We start from the raw sequence: 15,939 nt of genomic DNA on the forward strand, positions 1-15,939 counted from the left end.
TGTTGTGGAGCTGAACGAGGAGCTGGAGCAGTGGAACTTTTATTATGACACAGTCGTCGGCGCTGCTTCCGCTTTTCCGGTCATGAGTATGAGGTAACACAGCTCTGTTTATCATATTAGATACATTTGAGTGTGATGAAAATTATGTTATAACGTTACTCTGTGCGTTCGCTCGGCGGCTGCTGTGAGACACTTGTTTGAGACACACTGCAGTAAGATAGATTGATTTTAGAATATCATATTAAATGCTGCATGGCTTGTGTTGATAAATGGCATGCAATTAATTTTAAAATGTATTGTATGATGGAGAAAATTCTGTATTACTGTTAATAAAAATAAAGCTGCATCTGATTATGTTATGTTATCTACTTCACAAAATAGTGTTTGGTAAAGCATGGTAATTAGTTTTCTGTCTATAAATGTAACCAAACAGTTGTTCCCTTGTCTATTAAAACATGTAATATATTAAAGCGTCTTTGGTGTTTCCATGATTTCTACAAAATAAAACTGGAAACCGAGGGTAATTTTAACCAAGGCTCTGGGACGTGTGAGGAGTCGCCTGTCAATTGCGTGACAGGCGACTCCTCACACGTCCCAGAGCCTTGGTTAAAATTGCAATTTTCTCATGATTTACAAATAGTTGGAAACATTTGGGATATTGTAAGTACTCAAGTGAACAAAATATATAACACTGGCCTAGTGGTTTTTGGATATTTTACTGCAAAAATATTACATATTACACCTTTAATAGTGAGAACTGGACCCTTATCTAAAGTGTGACTGATATTTTTATATGCATTACAGAAATTGCTATGAAATTCCACAACCTTTCTAGGGCTCGAAATATCAATTTTTCTGTTTTTCATGACTATCCTTGAAAAAAAAGCAACAAGTGACGTGAACCAGGTTTTATTTCACGTTGACATTCTATTTTCAGTCTATTTTTCTCATTCACTTACGGTCTCATTCATCTCAGCGGAACATTTTTTATAGAATTATGACTAATATCACTGGATAACAACCAGCTGTCTCACCTCCTCTGAATGAGGTAGTCCTCCAGTATATCAAGGCATCGAACCATCTGGGAAAATACCAGTACTTTATGTCCTCCGGCCAGCAGTTTGGGCAGCAACTTGTCAATAAGCACTAGTTTACCAGCGGCCTGGATCATTGCCTGCAGCTGAAAATCCACAGCGTCAGAACTGTAGGTTTTCTTGAAGCTCTCAAGAATCTTTTCTTCAGCGCCTGACAGAAGGAAAATGAGAGACTGTGTCAGCACTACAAATTAGAGGTGTGACTACTATGTAGAGAACTGCAAACAAGATATTTCATGAATTTCCAGATGTCACCTGTAATGAGATATGGGTGATTGCAGCACTTGCGAAGCTCCATCATTGTGTTGATGAGGTTGGGCATGTTGTGCTGGTTCGCTCCCTTGGCAAGAAAGGCAAAGTTTTTCTCCAGAATGGCGCGGTAGTATTTCTTTTGAATGTTAGTGAGCTCCACCTCGATGATTGTCTCCTCTTTAGGGGCCAGATTCTTCTCCACATCATCCTTCAGTCTCCTCAACATCATGGGCTTCAGAATGGCTTGCAGTTTCTTTACCTGTGGGCATGTTGATGTTTTTCAGGTTAAAGTTGGGCACATTTATTATCACCTAAATCAACAATAATCAGACCATGTTGCCTGATACAGAGTGCTGCAGGAATCAGGAGTCCTAAAAACTGGAAATAAGTAGGCACTTTTGCACTTCTCGTTCCATCGTCCCAAAGTCAAAGGGTTTTTGGTTAAATGCCTAAAATAAAGTCTGTGGTTAACACAAGCTCAAGATATTTTTACGTTTTATTCTATGACATAAAATACATCAGTAATACCCCACTGGTGTTACCAAAAAAGGTCTTAATAAGTTGATAACAAGTGGCTAAATGAGCGGCTAAACATCATTGCATCATCATAGTCTGAAAGAATTGTCAGAAGCTTTAGCAGTGGTGACAGTCATGTGACCGTGGTGTAGTTTGTTTATTTCTGCTGATTTCATTAAGGCTTCTAAATTCATAAAAGTTACGTTCATTTGTGAAGATTGTCTTGATCTATAAATGTTTCATGGTCACAGAGCTTATTTTCTGCACAAATCCAAAAGCCAATGGGAAAATTCTATTGGACTTTTGTTGAGTGAACCAGGGTGATGCTGACTTTCAGGTTGGCCTACAAAAATATGTCATCCCTGCAGCACTTTATTTGGCTATTTTAAGTTTATCAGCATTGGCTACTTAGGATGTTAGCAAGGATGCTATCTACTATCCTCTAGGTGGCTCAGATAATTGGAGGTGAAGGTGTATAGAGGTTTATCTAGTCCATACCGCCCTTTAGGCAAGATCACAAACTTCCTATCAAGCGTTTGAGGATTAGTTCTCACCTGCTCCTCCGTCTTTAGGTCTCCGAACTCCTCCAGGAATGTAGTCTCAGAAGGGAACTGTGAGGGCTCGAGAAAATTAAGCAGACTGAAGAGTTCCTCGACTGAGTTCTGCAAAGGGGTTCCTGTGAGAAGGACTTTATGTTCCTTGAGGGAGAAAAGACAGAAAAATTAAGTTCAGTCTACTGATTCTCTATAAAAGAATGTACATTCTTAAGATATCTATATACTAATTTAGACTTTATATAGTACTTTTATCTATACGGATGGTGAAAGATAACACAGGAAATTATGGGGATAAGATTTGGAAAGACTTTGAAATATTAAGCTGGACTTTATGTAGTCTCACCCATTTTGGCTCCAACAAGAGGTTATTTCTATGCTGTGGACCAAATAAGTATTTTGACACTGAAGTCTCATTTAAAAAATAAATTCTATCATGACAACTCTCAGAAGATTGTTAGCAAGGTAATGGATATGACAATGTTAATGTATTTGGTCTTGGCGGAATGTATCTGCTACGCTGCTGCTGATTTGCTGCTGTTGTAGATTATTCCAGTTGTCGTAGATTATTGCAGCTGCTGCAGAGCAAGTACAGGAACTTGCTACTGCCAATACATATGCAGATACACTGCTGCACAAATAGCACATATCAATAATTAATAGCAGATCTATACAGGTGGAGCTGGGGAAGATGGAGGCTGAAGCATGCTGCAAACTGCTATAGTGAATGTAACCCGCCATTTAAAAGTGTGAGCAACAAGCTCATTGGATGCAGATGTAACATGGAACAATCAGCTTGAGTCATGTAGTCAACTCTCTTATTATCATCAGCTTGCGTTAAGAACCATCAGCCTGTGCCATCTAGAGTTTCATGACAGAACTATGTATTCAATGTATTAGATACAAAAAAGATCATCATGCGGCCTATGTGTCCAAATACTTTTTTGGGCTACTGTACATCAAAATGCATCTGTGGACACCTAATCAGCTGTGAGAGGTTATTTTTTTGGGGGGGAAAAAACAGCACTGCGTCAAATGTAGTTTGCACACGCTGGCCATCACTGCAGTCGGTGATATGTAAAGTGAGTGAGATGAGATTACTCATTCTGTGTCCAGAGAGGATGTGCGTATGTAAATGTAGTGAAGCAGAACTCGGCAGCTAAATGAGATGTGTGCAAGAGAGATGGCATAGTAGTTTAGCTCACAGATGGCTTTACTTCACCTTTTCTGCATTTAAACCTGAACTATATGAATCAGTTGTAGATAGAGCAGTAGATATTATAAATATACATACTATGACACATATATACCCTATTACAAAAATGTCTGGACAAGTTTCCTGGTCCACATATGAGCAGAAAAAAAAATAAAAACAAGCATATTAAACTGACCAGGTTCATGAGTTTGAGCCCCTCCAGCAGTTTACAGTTGCGGTTTTTTAGGCGATGGGCCTCGTCAATCACCACACAGCGCCAATTAATCTTCTTCAGCTCCGGACAGTCAGCCATTATCATTTCAAATGTAGTGATCACGCCATGAAACTTAAACTGACCAGACAGGATGTTTCCCTGAAGGAGCAAGAGAAAGACTGATTGTATACATTGTACTTTCAAATATAAAGTCTACAACACCCCATAACTGTGGTAAAATACGTGTAAAGTAAGGACAGACATTAACTAGGGTTTGTGCCACATAATAAAGTCCTGTGTTTTTTATACTACCAATCAAATATTTGAGATCAGTAAGATTTTTTAATGTTTTTGAAACTTCCTTATGCTCATAAAGGCTGCATTTAATTTATCAAAAATACAGTAAAAACAGTAATATTGTGAAAAATTATTACAAATCAAAATAACTGTTTTCTATTTGAATACATTTTAAAAAGTAATTTATTCCTGTGATAGCAAAGCTGAATTTCCAGCATCACTACTCCAGTCTTCAGTGTCACATGATCCTTTAGAAATCATTCTAATATGCTGATTTGCTGCTCAAGAAACATTTCTTATAATTATCAATGTTGAAAACAGTTGTGCTGCTTAATATTTTTGTGGAAACCATGATTTTTTTTTTTTTTTTTTTTTTTCAGGATTCTTTGATAAATAGAAAATAACAACATTTATTTGAAATAGAAATCATAACATTATAAATGTTTTCTTTCATGTCACTTTTAATCAATTTAATAAATCCTTACAAAATAAAATATATTTCTTTAAATATTTCTTTGGCTATTTTGATGAATCCTACCATACTGTGCATCTGTTCAACCAACTACTGAGCCTGAAATCACAACTCAAAATTAATCACTCCATTTGACCCACCTGTTCATCTCGGTAGTACGTCTCATACTGCATAATCATCTGCCGACTGATTTGACTGCCGTGATAGACAATAACGTTCATTTCAGTCCATGTGCGGAATTCTCTCTCCCAGTTGGTGATGGTGGAGAGCGGGGCAATGATCAGGAAGGGTCCTCTCAGACCCATGAGGAAAATCTCAAAGAGGAACGTGATGGACTGGATGGTCTTCCCCAGCCCCATCTCATCAGCCAGAATACAGTTTTTCCTACATCAAGAGAAACATTGTCAGGTGTTCATCAATGCTTAGCGATATGGCTGTTTTTAAAAAAATGATATGGCTGTTTTAATAAAAAATGTATTTCATTATTTGCTGGTAAATTAACCAAATTCATCACATCACATTTATTAATTATAATACAATATTTGCTGAGAAATGTCTTCAGATAAAAGATAAAGACATTTCATTGTTTTAGACAAAATTATCATTTAAAAAGCCAAAAAGTGGCTTTTTAAACCAATATATTGCTTGTTTTAATTTTTTGTAAAAAGACTAAATTGATATTTTATATATGTGTGTGTATATATATATATATTATATATATTATATATATATATATATATATATATATATGTATGTATGTATGTATGTATGTATGTATATATATATATATATATATATATATATATTATATATACATTCATACATACATACATACATATATGAATTTGTATTGATTTGATTTACTAAAAGTGCTAGTTTTTATTATTTTCAATTTAAAATTAAACTTTTACAAATACATTATATAACTTTAATTATGATTGGCCTTAGTTTAATAATTAAATAGTGACTTTATACCGTAAACTATGATCATAATTTTGTATTGAGCCTACAAGAGCTGATATTAAAAGTCTCTTTCACCTGTTGTACCAGTTGAAAAGAAGCCAGTTCATTCCCTCTAATTGGTATTCTCGGAGCTGGTTCCCATTCCTGTATTCTCTGGACTTCTCCAGTTTTTGCCACTGTTCTGGTAGAGGCCTTTCCTGTGTTATTACAAAAGACAAGAGAAGTGTACTTCCTTCAAGATTTATACTATAAAGAAGAATGAAAATGTTTTGTCTAATACACAGAGCTGAACCATGTGATCATAACGTAAACATATGCACTGGAAACATCCAATTAAACTTATCTTATAAGAAAAAAATTGAAAACAAATACCATTCATTTGCAATTTGAGTGCTTACCACCTGTTTAATTTCTGGAATTTTCTTGAGGTCTTCAAACTCTCGGATTTTCACAGGGTCAACATCTTCCTGTAGCTCCCAAGTACTCTCCTCATATGACAAAGAGCACCATTTCACCAGGTAGTGTGTAACTTCCTGTCATGCAAACAAACCAAACCTCAAAAGACTGGCACTACAAGCACAGGTTTGTTTTCAAGAGATCATTTGAAGAGTGCCTCACCTCTCCTGTTTCTGTATCGGTGGTGATAGCAATCTCTAAAACCCGATCAACCTCAATATAATCTGGATTAAAGAGGTCTTCATCCGGCTGAGGAGAAACACAACATCATCTCAAGCATATTTACACAAATAATACACATGTAGACAGGAAACTGGTCTATGACCGAAGCCATAGATTTAAAGGTGAAGTACTTGCACAAAATTGTCTGTATGGATTTCAGCTTTTACATCATAATTATATTTGATGCATTTCCTGGTTATAACTTTAAATGAGCAACAAACAACCTGCAGCATGTTTTGGCAGACAAACCTCTGTGAAAATGTGCTTCATTTGCGCCTGCTTGTTTCTGAAGCGCTTGATTTTTTGGTGAATGCGTGGGTCCTTCTCCAGTTCCTCCAAGGTCGCCCATTTACAGTGCAGATAGGAGCTGGCAACAATGAGAAAATGCTTTCATAGCTTAGAATGTGCTATAAACAACAGTGAATGCATTTATCCTGCATGCATTTGATTTAAAATAGTATTGTTTGAGACAATATGTCCTTGTAGCGTTTCTCCATCCATATTTGTGTTTATCACACAAAACTTGAAAAGAACATGTCTAAGTCACATTTAAACTCAAAATCAAAAGAAAGAAATAAGAAATTATACTCTGAATAAATAAAATGAAGCTTTTTTTAGTATCATTAACTAATTTTCTGTATTGAGGTATTACTGACATGAAAATTAAGCACATATCCACTGTGCCTGGATCAATACTGTAACGCAAAAAAACAAAAAAAACAATGTATTAAATAATTAAAGGATTAGTTCACTTCAGAATTCAAATTTCCTGATAATTTACCCCCATGTCATCCAAGATGTCTATGTCTTTCATTCTTCAGGTGAAAAAGAAATTAAGGTTTTTGAGGAAAACATTCCAGGATTTTTCTCCATATAGTGGACTTAAATGGCTACCAATGGGTTGAAGGTCCAAATTGCAGTTTCAATGCAGCTTCAAAGGGCTCTACATGATCCCAGACAAGGAAAAATAAAGGAATAATTAACTGGACATTTTCTAAAAAAAATAATAATAAAAAAAAAAATGTATATACTTTTTAACCACAAATGCTTGTCTTGCACTAGCTCTGCAATGTGCCACGCATTACGTAAACACATTGGAAAGGTCATGTGTGACATAGGTGTATCTCATTTTCTCCTCCAACTTCAAAATCAACCGACATTGTTGTTTTATCGTTTTTTTGTAAAGACCGCTTGACTCAGTCTTTGCATGTTTGCTTTGTAAACACTTGCTCGGTACTTCCGTGACCTTTCCAACATGATTACGTCATGCCTGGTGCATCGCAGAGCTAGTTCAAGATGAGCATGTTTAAATTAATTCATTTAAATTAAATTAAAAATTATTTAATTTAAAAAAAAAAAATTTAATTAAATTTAGATTTAGATTTTTAAATGACAGATAGTTTCTCTAGTCTTATACCCTTATTCCTTGGCTGGGATCATGTAGAGCCAAACTGACATTTGGACCTTCAACCTGTTGGTAACTGTTGAAGTCCACTATATGGAAAAATCCTGGAATGTTTTCCTCAAAAAACATGCTTTCTTTTCGACTGAAGAAAGAAAGACATAATAGACATCTAGGATTACATGGGGGTGAGTAAATTAACTTTTTTTTTTCTTCTTTTGTAATTAACAAAAAGACACAAGAAAAAGATCTTGTTGTAAATACCCCCATTGTTCATTTAGGAAATCCTTTCTTGAGGCAGAGTGTACTACCACTCTACCAGATGGATAATTTAATGCATATATTATTTGAAGTAATGCATTACACAATAAAGGTGAGTTATGCATTTGCTCTGACAGCTTGACAAGCTGAGTGTTCGACAGTTTGAGAGCCCAAAAAGGAAACAGCAGTTTGAGTCACATGAGTACACTTACAAATTTCTGTACTTGACGTAAAACTCCTCCAACTCTTCTGGTGGTTCATCAGGGGATGTCTAAATGAAAACCATAGATCAAACACTCAAACACAGAGAATATTCATTTTAGGCAGATGTTATTTGCACCTCAGTGTAAAGAAGAGTTTATGCTGCAGTACTGCAATTAGGTATATTCAGTGCTCTTTTAGCACCACGGTGTAAATCAATGATTTAATAAAATGTGTAAAAGGTGGATAAAATATAAAGGTTTAAGAATCAATCATTGAACAACACATTTTGTACAACACATTTAATACACACTTTATATTAAACTTCATGGCCATATAAGAAATACTGTAGCTTAATTTTATATAACTAGCAAAATTATTGTGGAACTGGATGCAGTCTTTATAAGTGTAACATGTAATCTGATCCCTTTACCTCTTTCTTGACCGTTCGCACGGAGAGTATTTTCTCAATAATATTAGCCTCATCTTCAGGGGGTTCCTGGAAAGAAAAAAGGCGGGAATTATTTCAGTATGTGTTTGCTCCGCCCCTCCAGAAGTAGGGCAGGTCTGTGGTGTGGCATAATGGCAGATGTTGCCACGGTTACCTCGGCCTGCCAGGCGAGAGTAGAGGAAGACATGGCGGCGATTCGGCCCGCGCCCAACACAGCAATGGTCTCCCCGTCATCATCCACAACCTTGAAATCAAGATCTTCGTTGTACTTCCGCCGCTTCACTTGACGCCCTGATCGCCTCTTCTGCACAGAAAAGGAAGGAAGGAAGGGAAGAAGGAAGAAAAGAAAGAGAGGAAAGAATATTTTTTGTTTAGTTTGTATAAAATTCCTTGTGCATACTGAAAGAAAACTGGTACAATGTTACCGGATCAGTAAGTAATTTCATATTACCCATAACACATTTAATGTTCACGTTTTCAGGATACGCTTTTTAAAATCATGTGTACTTTAACATTTATCCCCACTATATCCCCTATATATATATATATACATATATATATATACATATATATATATATATATATATATGAATATATGAATGTACATTATATTATGCTGTATGGCAGACAAGTATTCAAATTGAGATATTGTAAAGATTTAATAGCATACGTTTAACAGAATTTTAAATGAATAAAATTTTTCGTGGTAATCAATAACATGCCACTGTAACTTGTACTAATCCAGAAAAATAAGAAAGTTCTGTTTAACCTGGAATATTCCTTTAAATGCAGAATTTTGATCATGATCTTAAATATTTTGTATTTGTGCAAATAAACCGCATGATGCATAAGTATTCAGCACAGGAGAAACCCGGAGGCCTGATGTAGATTGGTTCAGGAGAACTCACAGTGTTATCCATAGGGTCGGTGCTTTCCTCACCGCCGGTGGCGAGCGTGCAGAGAGAGGCTGTGTCATCACTCTCCACCATCTCAAGTACAGCATCACTTTTCCTCTTTCCCTTCTTCTTCTTCTCCGGAGGCATGGCACCCTGCTCTCTGCATAACAGTGACAAATGCTCTTAAAATCCATCTTATAGGTTGACAAATCTTATAGCAAACCACGCAAGGGCTTCTTTGACTGACAAATATCAGGCCATATTATGGTACAAAACACCAACATCTGCTGTGCAGACGCTTCCTGGGTTATAAGTGGGCAACTTACACAAGCAGTACAAGAGTTTTGCTGGAGCACAGCACTTGAATAAAATTGCATCATTTCCTTGCTTTACTTTTGGAGAGATAAGTGTTGAGAGGGAACTAAAAAAGTGGATGAGGAAATGTAAAATGTTTAAAAATCATAAAAGATGATTGTGGCTAGATGGTCATTTTTAAGAGCCATAATTGTGGCATAGATTGCTTATTTGCAACTCTAGGGCAAATTACATATTTGAGCACCTTATGAATGCATGCACAAAACTGTACCTTTATTTCTCCAAATACACTAGAAAAATAACCAAAAGTTCAAATAGCCCTTCACATGGTTGCAGGTTTCATTTTTTGACCTCGGTTTCAAATTGGAAACCCATAAGCACCTACATTCACCTTGTAACGCCCACAATCCTTGTATCACATTTCACCAAATCAAGATATGAAAAGGTGTGTAATTGAGTGTAGCAAGAACAGCGCTGAGATGATGCATGCAAAACTGTGTCACATACAAAAGATGCAATCTACTGAAATTAGACTGTTTTGTCAGTTGATATTTGTTAGTCAGAAACCAAAAATGACTTACTGACATAAAGCTAGTTTTCTGCCTGACATTAAGATGTCTCTTAGTAAACCAGACACCAAGTGTCCTAAATATACCTGCCATTATGATCTTGTTATAAAGCACATATAGAACTCTAGTGTTAGATCAAAAATACTGAGAGTGAATATTACTGGTTGTAGCATTGAAAACATCTCCATTTCATGTCATTTGCAATACCGTTCACAATTTTGGGCTCTGTAAGATTTTTTTTTTTTTTTTAAAGAAAGAAATTATTCAGCAAGAACACGTTAAATCAATCAAAATTGACAGTAAAGATATTTACATTATAATGTTACAAAAGCTTTCTATTTCAAATAAATGCTGTTCTTTTAAAGTTTATATTAATCAAAAAAAGATACATTTTCCACAAAAATTAATATAAGCACAACTGTTTTCAACATTGAAAAGACCTTAAAAAAAACATTAAAAAAATCTTGCTTGTAAACTGTTGTGTCTGTATATTCATAAACCCAAAAATGGGTAACAATTCTGTTATCTTTTAACCAACTCACTTTGGCTTCCTCCCTCTTTTGGAGGGTGGATGTGTTGCAGTGTTCTTGGGCTGTGATTTCACTTTCACATCTTGACCTTTCTTGACCTTCTTGACCTCCTTTTGACCTTTCGCCTCCCTCTTATGATCCTTTTGTTCCTTCACCGCCTTTGACTTTCTTGGAAGAAGCTCCTTCCCTTCCTTTTGCTCCCTTCTCTTTGGTTTAGCATTGCTCTCTCCATCTTTGTTCCAGTCGGACTCTTTCTTGTCTTTTTTCCTTCGTTTCTTCTTCACCCTGGTCCCACCCCCTCCATCATCCTCCTCACTGTTGATTGATGAAGGGCGGAGACTGTGACCGCTGGCAGCAGACCCTGCCTTTGTGTGAGCCATGCAATGATTGGGCGGCCCTCCGATAATCCGTAACTGTTCTTTGCCCAAGTGGCCGATGGGAAATGTAGTTTGTGCGTTTTGGTCAGAGACATTCGAGGCAGCAGCGGATGGAGTGTGCTTTAGTACATGGGCGGCAGACATCTGGAAAAACAGAAAACAGATTAGAATTCGCTCCTCTAATTAAACACTATTTGTGTTGTTTGTAACAGACAGATCTAAGACTGTCCCATGTAGTTAAAAGCATCTACTGGTTATGAATAGAACATATGATTTGTGCACTTTCATGCTGCTTTATTATATATTATACATACTGAGCTAAAATGGAGTAAATAAAAGATTCGAGTCCACTTTCAAGGCCACGGTCAGTGTGAATGCAAAAAGAACTGGGTTTTTGGCCCACTTGGTTTATTTTTTAATCCACTTACAGCTTTTAAAAGAGCACTCAAGTTTTAAAGGGATCCTTGATAATGATTTCACTTTTTTAACTTTAGTTAGAGTGTAATGTTGCTGTTTGAGCATAAACAACATCTGCAAAGTTAAACGCAAAGGGAGATATTTCCTTTAACCGAAATTGCTTTTTAAGGTCTACAACAAATGGACTGGTAGGGACTACAATGAGCTTCTTCCCAGGTTGGTGACATCACAAACCCCAAAATTTACATAAACCCCGCCACTGAGAACATGCAACAAAGGGGGTGTGGCCACGTTGGGCTGCTTTAGAGAAGAGGAAGAGTTGTTGTAGTAGAGTATTGTTACCATGCCGTCATTTTACACTGGACTGCTTCACAAATGAGGGTCAATTCAACACTGGATTTGCACAAAAGATTAACATGACGGCATTTGCTAGTGGATAAGTTGAATCAACTCCACAGCAACTACATAAATTTATCCACTAACCATTCAGAAACATCCAGTTTCATTCTAAAAGTTGTAACTTCTTCCTGAGTCTCTCCATCAGTGTCGACTCTGGTTTGAACAATGTAAGGCTGAACACCATTACTGACAATCCTCATTTTGTCTGCGTGAGATTCTCCAGCTTTGCTGTTGTTGAGCTTTTAAAGCTCCGCCCTCTTCTGGAAAGTGGCCAGAAGAAGCAGCTCATTTGCATTTAAAGTGACACACAAAAATGGCATGTTTTTGCTCATACCCAAATAGAGGCAAATTTGACCATCTATAATAAATGATCTGTGGGGTATTTTGAGATGAAACTTCAGACACATTCTAGGGACATCTGAATCTTGTGAAATTAGGATTGGCAACTTCAAAATGACAATGAAATTTTACAAAAAATTAAAACAAGAAATATATTGGTTTCAAAAGCCATCTTGTGAAAAGGGGCATTATAGGTCCCTTTTATAACACCCTAAGCTGTTTTTATCAGCTATCCTGTAATACAGGGTATTTTTTATGGCACAAAGTGAATAAGCTTTATAATGTATGGAAAAATCTCTTCACCTTAGTGCAGTCATGAGACACCCAAACAATTAGACATTATAGGGCAGATTAAACTAAAAATGTTCTTCTACTTCTAAAGGAAAACGCATTCATGATTTTAACAGAATTCACTGCAGTCTGTGAGCTTTGTGTTTCTGGTACACATTTAGCCCCATACCTCTTATTCCACAAAGCACGTTTATTTTTAACTGCGCCCAGTGTTGCAGTGCACACGTGGAACAGCGCGTATGTCCAGACACACACACACACACACACACATATGCACTCCCGACAGAGCATACGACTGCAGGCAGGTATGGGGATAATGTCAATGAATCACATGCTTTCCAAAGCAAGCGGGCTGGAATCAGGGCCGTTGTCATGGCAACAGGCTCGGGACCAAGCTGTGGGAACCGGGAACGTAAACACGCAGTCTCCGTGGTAACCCTTTCCTCTCTCGGGTCTAAGAAGCATCAACATCATTGTTCTTGAAGGTAATATTAGCAATATCTACGTGGACGAAAAAACATTACTTTTTGAACTTAACTTCACTTTACAGACACATGAAGGGTAAACGGCAACTTCCTGCAACTGCTCTTTTCACTTTTGCCCTTACATTGACCTTTCTGTGAATGCTCTCTCTATGCATCACACACATATGCACGCAAACCCAATGCATGAAAGCATGCATACGTTCCCTCTCACATAAGCATGCTCAAACACTGCAGACTATTCCCGTGATGTGCTGCAGTATGCATGCTTGCCAGGCAAATCTGCCAACCGCAAGTGCACACACATACACACGTTGCAATCAAATTCCCTATGAATCAATACCAACTCCCAACTCCCAAACGCGACAGCTGCAGTTCAGTCAATGCCAGATCCAAACCCGAACACACCTTGCTCAAACGTGCTTTATAAAAAATGCACACACATCACCCCTACTAACATGCATCCACCTCTCCACCAAATGCACAATAGCAGTCAAGCTAATTGGAATAACAAAAAGCATAATCGTGAAAGAATTTATTGTATTTTGTCCTTTAACTACTCTGTGCAACTGTAAACCTCCCTAAATAAAAAAAATCCATAGTTTTGCTCATGAATTCAGACAAAAGCCAAATAAGTTGCACACTTGGATGACCAGGCAGATGCATAGGACATCATCTATTGAATGGAAAGATGATCGTGTTCGTGTTAAAAATACCTAGACAGAGAAGAAGAAAAAAAGCAGGGGTCTCAAGAATAGTTGGACTATTTTTAACATGACATGTTATCTACTACAACATGTAGTGCTCATGGCACGTAAAAACAACAAAAAAAATTAAAATATTATTACAATTCAAAATCTGTTTTCTTTTTTAATATATTTTAAAATATAATTTATTCCTGTGATGCAAAGCTGAATTTTCAGCATCATTAATCCAGTTTTCCGTGTCACATGATCCTTCAGAAATCATTCTAATATGCTGATTTGCTGCTCAAGAAACATTTATTAATATCAATTTAAAACAGCTCTGCTGATTAATATTTATGTGAAAACCATTATAAATGTTTTCAGGATTCTTTGATAAAAAAAAAAAAAAAAACATTTATTTGAAATAGAAAACTTTTGTAACATCATAGCTGTCTTTTTTGTAACATTTAATCAATTTAGTGCACCCTTGCTAAATAAAAGAATCAATTTCTTAAAGGTGCCCTAAATTCAAAAATTGAATTTATCTTGGCATAGTTAAATAACAAGAGTTCAGTACATGGAAATGACATACAGTGAGACTCAAACACCATTGTTTCCTCCTTCTTATATAAATCTCATTTGTTTAAAAGACCTCCGAAGAACAGGCGAATCTCAACATAACACTGACTGTTACGTAACAGTCTGGATCATTAATATGTACGCCCCCAATATTTGCATATGCCAGCCCATGTTCAAGACATTACACAAGAGCAGCCAGTATTAACGTCTGGATCTGTGCACAGCTGAATCATCAAGCAAGAACAATAGCGAAAAATTGCAGATGGAGCAATAATAACTGACATGATCCATGATAACATGATATTTTTAGTGATATTTGTAAATTGTCTTTCTAAATGTTTAATTAGCATGTTGCTAATGTACTGTTAAATGTGGTTAAAGTTACCATCGTTTCTTACTGTATTCACGAAGACAAGAGCCGTCACTATTTTCATTTTTAAACACTTGCAGTCTGTATAATTCATAAACAAAACATTCTTTATAAATCTCTCCAACAGTGTGTAATGTTAGCTTTACCCACGGAGCACTATCAAACTCATTCAGAATCAAATGTAAACATCCAAATAAATACTGTACTCGCATGATCTGACGCCTGCATGCAGTATGCATGACGAACATCTTGTAAAGATCCATTTGAGGGTTATATTAGCTGTGTGAACTTTGTAAATGCATTGTATTATAGTCAAGAGATCGGGGGGCAGGGAGCGCAAGGATTTAAAAGGGCCGCAGCCTGAATCTGTGCATAGTTAATGATGCCCCAAAATAGGCAGTTAAAAATTCATTTAAAAAAATCTATGGGGTATTTTGAGCTGAAAATTCACAGACACATTCAGGGGACACCTTAGACTTTTATTACATCTTGTGAAAGAACTTTCTAGGGCACCTTTATAAAAATAAAAAAAAACCCTACCGATTAAAAACTTTGAATGGTAGTTGTAGATGTATAAAACATTTTCTTACTTTTGTAAATAAATTCTTATATTAGGCAAAATTTATATTTGTCTTAAAATGAATTTCACGTACTTGCACAGCGGTCTTTAGATCAAAGGATCGTGAGAAACATGAATTAATCACTTTTTATAAACCTGCAGTAATTTCAAATTGGTCAAAAATAAAAAATAAAAGTTTTTTTAAGCTGGTGTGAATCCCTCCTGGTTTTTCAGAAAGGCCTGACATTGAAGCACTCAGGGCATTTAGCAAGTGCCTTTTGAATCACTTGTCTCACAGTGAGGGAATAATAAAAATAAATCGGGCTACTTTAATTTGACAGCACAAAAATTCTAATCAAAATGTAGATCAGATCATTTGCATGACACTGACATGAACCTTACAGAAGCATCTCTCAGTGTGAAAATGTTTCTTTGGCCTTTTTTAACTTTTAATCTCTTATGATAGGGCTTGGCGATTAATCGAAAAGTAATCGAAACTGAAATTCAGAACCTGTAACTGATGTAATTTTCCCATGTCGGTTATTTAGTTTTTTTAATCCTGTTAATACTTCCCCCTTAA

General features: G+C 36.3%; 1 protein-coding gene across 3 annotated transcripts in view; it reads right to left on the bottom strand.

Moving 5' to 3' along the window:
- The window catches only part of chd6 (chromodomain helicase DNA binding protein 6), a 46,074-nt gene that overhangs the window by 18,320 nt on the left and 11,815 nt on the right, over positions 1 to 15,939 (bottom strand). For 2 of the 3 annotated variants that reach the window (XM_067372589.1, XM_067372591.1), the window contains 14 exons: positions 10,873 to 11,381; positions 9,459 to 9,606; positions 8,705 to 8,854; positions 8,533 to 8,598; positions 8,111 to 8,169; positions 6,485 to 6,602; positions 6,176 to 6,262; positions 5,956 to 6,090; positions 5,633 to 5,754; positions 4,735 to 4,978; positions 3,808 to 3,984; positions 2,417 to 2,560; positions 1,350 to 1,605; positions 1,035 to 1,245 (listed from right to left, as the gene is read on the bottom strand). In XM_067372589.1, the coding sequence (XP_067228690.1) occupies positions 1,035 to 1,245; positions 1,350 to 1,605; positions 2,417 to 2,560; positions 3,808 to 3,984; positions 4,735 to 4,978; positions 5,633 to 5,754; positions 5,956 to 6,090; positions 6,176 to 6,262; positions 6,485 to 6,602; positions 8,111 to 8,169; positions 8,533 to 8,598; positions 8,705 to 8,854; positions 9,459 to 9,606; positions 10,873 to 11,381 (2,426 nt within the window). The remainder of the gene's footprint in view (positions 1 to 1,034; positions 1,246 to 1,349; positions 1,606 to 2,416; positions 2,561 to 3,807; positions 3,985 to 4,734; positions 4,979 to 5,632; positions 5,755 to 5,955; positions 6,091 to 6,175; positions 6,263 to 6,484; positions 6,603 to 8,110; positions 8,170 to 8,532; positions 8,599 to 8,704; positions 8,855 to 9,458; positions 9,607 to 10,872; positions 11,382 to 15,939) is intronic. The other variant, XM_067372590.1, reaches the window with a different exon arrangement.

The sequence above is a fragment of the Chanodichthys erythropterus genome, chromosome 21, assembly GCF_024489055.1.
Source record: "Chanodichthys erythropterus isolate Z2021 chromosome 21, ASM2448905v1, whole genome shotgun sequence".
NCBI classification, from domain to species: domain Eukaryota; kingdom Metazoa; phylum Chordata; class Actinopteri; order Cypriniformes; family Xenocyprididae; genus Chanodichthys; species Chanodichthys erythropterus.